Source organism: Cynara cardunculus (assembly GCF_001531365.2).
Source record: "Cynara cardunculus var. scolymus isolate 2C chromosome LG 16, CcrdV1, whole genome shotgun sequence".
NCBI classification, from domain to species: Eukaryota; Viridiplantae; Streptophyta; class Magnoliopsida; order Asterales; family Asteraceae; genus Cynara; species Cynara cardunculus.
In genome coordinates, this window is record NC_037543.1 from 13996367 (window position 1) to 14001529 (window position 5163).

At 36.0% G+C, this 5163-nt stretch overlaps 1 protein-coding gene across 1 annotated transcript; it reads right to left on the reverse strand.

Moving 5' to 3' along the window:
* Nucleotides 1-459: 459 nt before the first annotated feature.
* On the reverse strand, nucleotides 460-3885 carry LOC112529440 (calcium-dependent protein kinase 17-like). The gene is made up of 8 exons (XM_025140724.1): nucleotides 3231-3885; nucleotides 2752-2895; nucleotides 2141-2293; nucleotides 1892-2007; nucleotides 1493-1660; nucleotides 1240-1367; nucleotides 659-758; nucleotides 460-567 (listed from the first exon to the last, which is right to left on the reverse strand). The coding sequence occupies exons 1-8, from the start codon at nucleotides 3883-3885 to the stop codon at nucleotides 460-462; spliced, it is 1572 nt and encodes a 523-aa protein (XP_024996492.1).
* Nucleotides 3886-5163: the final 1278 nt, after the last annotated feature.

The following is a 5163-nucleotide window of genomic DNA, read 5'->3' on the forward strand; positions in this document are numbered from 1 at the left end:
TGGCAACTTACTCCTTCGGCTATAAATAATTGTTTGGTAATGATATGATAAAATAGAAAGTGACTTATACGGAAACTTTATGCAGAAATCTAAGTTTTATCCAAACCCGCTACTCCAATTAAAAGACATGGTCGTTCCATCTTTGAAAAAACACTTCCAATCTTTACATACAAATTAATCCATACATGACTTAGTAACAAATGGGATTTAGTATTACAAATATACACATGACCAACTTTTCCACTGAATTTGTTGCCACAAACCCATATCCCCACTGGTTGTAATTCTCAGCAGACCATTTACAAAAATTCATCAATCGTCCTTACTTGAGCAGAGGTTACATCTACTATACAACAAATTCCCACTAGTACTATGAACAACTTTCTCATCTTTATGTATTTAATTTCGAAGTTGTTCAAGTGGTAATTGTACTCGCAGTTCTGCAAGCAATGAGCCAACTTATATTACTGGAACAAACGAATCTCTTCGCCTCTTGGGATTTACACTCGTTTCTTTGTTGCCTTTTCTCATCATTGCTACAAATTCATCGTAGTTGATCCGACCATCCTGAATAATGTACCGTCATTAATTGATTAATTACTTGTAACATTATGTTATAATAAGGAGTTTTTGACGTCTTTTGTTTTTGGTTACTTACGTTATCGGTATCAATCTCTGATACTATTTCTTTTATTTCCCTTCCGTCATTCATTCCGTATTCGCGAATAGCTTGCTCCATTTCTTCTATAGTGATGTACCTAACATCATAGAAAAGATCAGATTTTACAAACAATTCTCTCTTCTTTTATTTAAATATCCTAATAGAGTGCTTTATGAGATTTAAATTTATAGGAACGGAAAATAAAACATCCTATCTAAAAGTGTTAGAATAGTTTATAGGATGCTTTGTCGTAACAAGGTTTTTAAGACTTCTTCAAATAAAGTGTAATATTACCTCCTGTCCTAAAAACACAAGCGTCCTATAAAAAAGATGGGTTTATAAGACACTTTTCAAAATATTCAATAAAATAGCTAGCACGACACTTTATTTTTAAAAAGTTATATAAAATTTGTGCCCAAAAGTGTCATATAAACTTATTGTAACACTTTTAAGCAAGACGATTTATTTTTTGGATCAATAAATCGAAGTCCTATGAGGCACTCTAATAGGACATTGTTAAACATGTAAGTGTCATATAAATCCGATTTTGTTATAGTGAATATAAAATGTTTTCTCACCCGCTGTTATCTTTATCAAAGTATTGAAATGCTGTGTAAAGATGCTCTTCTCTATCTATTCTGTTCATATGCATTGTTGCTGTTATGAACTCGTCGTAGTCTATGGTTCCATTCCCATCTGCATCTGCCTGTTATATTTTCATTTTTTTGTTCAAATGGCCAATGAGTTTTTACATGTTAGTTTCCAAACGTTCCTAGTAATAAGAACTCGATAAATATTATCAAGAAAATCTTTATGGGTTATATATCTTACAGCTTCAATCAGTTGTTTGACTTCACTTTCGGATAACTTTGTTCCTTGCTTGGAAAGTCCTTGCTTTAGCTCCTCGAGCGTTATCGTTCCACTGTTGTCTGTATCCATACCTCTGAACATTTCCTTCAATCCCATGATTTCTTCCTCCGAGAGGCATCCGGCAATAACCTAATCATTCGGAAATGGTCACGAAATCAGATACCAATTTCCCCTTTTTGCTGAAGCTACAAAACATAGAGCTTTGGCTTCACTACAACAAAATCGGGTTTAAAAGACATCATAAATATCTGATGTTTGAACACTTTTGGTGTCCTATAAACTTGATTTTGTTGTAGTTTGGGTTCAACCTCCATGAAGAATGATGGAAACATGATACTTTAATCGGATCTAGTATGGTACCCGAAGAGCAACTTTCTTGAACTTGTTCATGGCTCTAAATTGTTTTAGCCTGCCCATAACAGCATTGTCAAGTGGTTTATCGGGAGCTTCACCGTCTTCTTTAATCCACGAATGAGCTGGCGAAAAAGAACAGCTAGCGATGATTTCAACGATCATGCCATAGATTACGTGCATTATGTCCGAAAAGTCCTTACATTTTAATTCATAACATAAACATATAGATGGATTTCATGCTCTTTTACAACTTACAAAGCACTTGATATGCCGTCAACCGCTGCTTGGGATCTGAATTCAACATCTTTCTAACGAGATCCTTGGCCTGCGGAGATATTGAAGGCCAAGGGTCACTTGTAAAATCTACGTGTCCACGCAAGATTGCGTTAAATATCCCATGCTCTGATTCTGTAATAACACAAAATTTTCTTTAGTTTAGTGCTTGTAATCCTTTTAGTTTCACTATAACAAAATGTGCTTATTATTGGATGTTTATAATTGTTTAAGCATCATAATAACATTCTTTATAAGACCAAACTATAAAATGTTGTATATAAAAGTGTTACAATATGTTTATAAGATTTTTTTAGGCCTTCTTATCAAATTTCCTAAGATGCTTCAAAAAAGTGCCACATTGTGACACTTTAGAGAAGTGCCGACACTTGTTTTCATATGACATTTTTTAAATAGTGTCGTATAAAATAAACAATACCACACTTTATTATAAAAATGCCATAAAAAACTTTCAAAAGCGTCTTATAAACCTATCGTAACACTTTTAGATAGGAAAGTTTTTTGTTTGATCCTATACAACTAATTCCTATATTAAACTGTTGATTTTGGGTGGTAAGGAATCTGTAGAATACCTGCCCAGAAAGGAGGAACTCCGCACAGAAGAATATATAACATCACACCAATGCTCCATATATCAACTTCTGGTCCGTATTTTCTTTTCAAGACTTCAGGTGCGATATAATATGCACTTCCAACAATGTCGCTGAACTCCTCGCCTGCATTAAATTGTTAAAATTGCTTCATATCATGCATATATATATTACTTCTGTTTATCGTTTTATATTTCTTTCTATGCACCATAATTTTGTTTGAATGTTACTGCTATTTTGCGACTTTTCACCGCAAAACAAAGGTGCTTCAACTATAGATTTTTCTAACGGATTTTTCCGGCAAATCGGTAGCAGATCACTAATTACCGACAGCTTACCGGTGCATAAGGCCGTGGGTGATGGTCAATCCGTTGGTAATCATGACAAATCCCTTTTGTTTTATAGCATTTCTTGACTTCAATTTTGTGGTGGGAAAACGGAAAACATTTTGAATATAATACCTTGCTTGTAGAAAACAGAGAGGCCGAAATCCGTAGCCTTGAGGGGAGCATTCTCGTCATTATTCAAAAGAAGAAAGTTTTCGGGCTTTAGATCTCTATGAATAACTCCCATAGAATGGCAAGTATGAACGATTTGGACGATGGTCCTAAGCAATGATGCAGCACCCCTTTCGGTATAATAACCCTTGGCAATAATCCGATCAAACAACTCTCCACCGGCACATAACTCCATCACCAAATGAACCGAATGCTTGTCCTCATATGCCCCTTTAAGGTCCACAATATTCGGTTGGCCGGTTAAATGATGCATAATCTGTACTTCTCTCCTAACATCCTCGATATCTTCCTTGTTTACAAGTTTTCGTTTGGCTATTGTTTTGCATGCAAACTGTTCTCCGGTCTGTTTGCTCGTGCACAAATGGGTGACACCAAACTGGCCGCGGCCAAGCTCTTTGCCGATTGTGTAAAGCGTGCGAACATCTTCCATTGGCCGTCCCAAGACGGTGCCAATAGGAGACGGTCTGCCGGATTTTGTTCTGGGAGACGGGGATGCGGTTGGAGGGGTGCTTCCCGTAGGATCATTTTGTGCATTTTCTGAAGATTTTCCAGCACCATCAGCTGTTTCGGGTTCTTTTTGGGAACAACAGTTCCCCATCGAATGATGTGACGGTATCACCCGTCGATCGATCGGGAGAATAGAAGGGATAATAGGGTTTTGGGAGGTTGAAGAAAAGAAAGGTTTAGAGAGAGAGTTAGTAAGATCAACACAGAGCAAAAGAAAGAGAGACAAACAAAGACGAAGAGAGAGAGAGAGAGAGAGAGAGAAAGGTGGAGAGAGATTGCAAAAAGGGATTAAAGTGTATGGAAACAAAGAGGATTTTGGGAGCGACTGATGAGGAGGAAGTGTAGGGATGGAAATGGTCAATGGATTTTCGTTTATTCACAAGATTGAATGGTAGATTACAAACAAAAAATCCTCAGATTATGCCTTCAACAACGTATAGATTATAAATATATTTATTCACTAACAAATATTACCTCATTTCAAATTATTACATTATGAATCTTAGCCGCTCGTTCCAACCCTCGCATGGAGTATATTGCCTGTGATCGTCCATTCATTGATATATAAGAAACCAAACGGCCATCATTCTTGTACGACCATGTCATCCCATTGATCACTACATATGCAACGGCGGATTATATTTTCAAACGGTGGCATCAGTTGACTATAATAAACGAATATTTAGGATTCTTTTCAAATGATGACACCATTTGACTAAAAAATGACACGGATAGGTTTCGAACTCGGTTATGGTGCGGAAGTAAAATTATGCAAACCAATTCTATTAAAGAAATTTGTTCTCATTATAGTTTTAAAATACATATGATGACATTCAACAAATTAATACAGTTGCATATTTCACGAAGCTAAACTTTTTAACCCTTCGACAGAGGAATAATATGATAATTAGAGTAATCCTTTGTTAAGAATAATAATGGCTAGTTAATTACAACAGAGATAATAATTAAAGAACGAAGGAAAGGTCACTTCTTGCACTACCTCAAAATGTTACTTAGGCAACAAATGAAAAATGTTGCCTAAGAGGAGTTTATATGTTGCGTAAGGCTAAGGCAACAAACCCGTGTTGCCTCAGCAGTGTTGCCTTCTCAATGTTGCATTAGAACCTAGGCAACATATGCAAACAGAATATGTTGCCTAAGCGGGCTTCTTAGGCAACACACAAAAGGTTATGTTGCCTAAGTGAACATATGTTGTCTTAGATATCAGCTTAGACAACATACTCTATCTGAATATGTTGTCTAAGATATCATCTTAGACAACATACTCGATCTGAATGTGTTGCCTAAGATATTAGCTTAGACAACATATTCTATCTGAATATGTTGCCTAAGATATCAGCTTAGACAA

Coding starts and splice junctions, on each gene's coding strand:
- LOC112529440 (XM_025140724.1), bottom strand. CDS start 3,885: ATGGGGAACTGTTGTTCCCAAAAAGAACCCGAAACAGCTGATGGTGCT. Junction 759..1,239: donor TTTGATAAAGATAACAGCGG/GTGAGAAAACAT, acceptor CTATGATGTTAG/GTACATCACTATAGAAGAAA. Junction 568..658: donor CAGAGATTGATACCGATAAC/GTAAGTAACCAA, acceptor TACATTATTCAG/GATGGTCGGATCAACTACGA.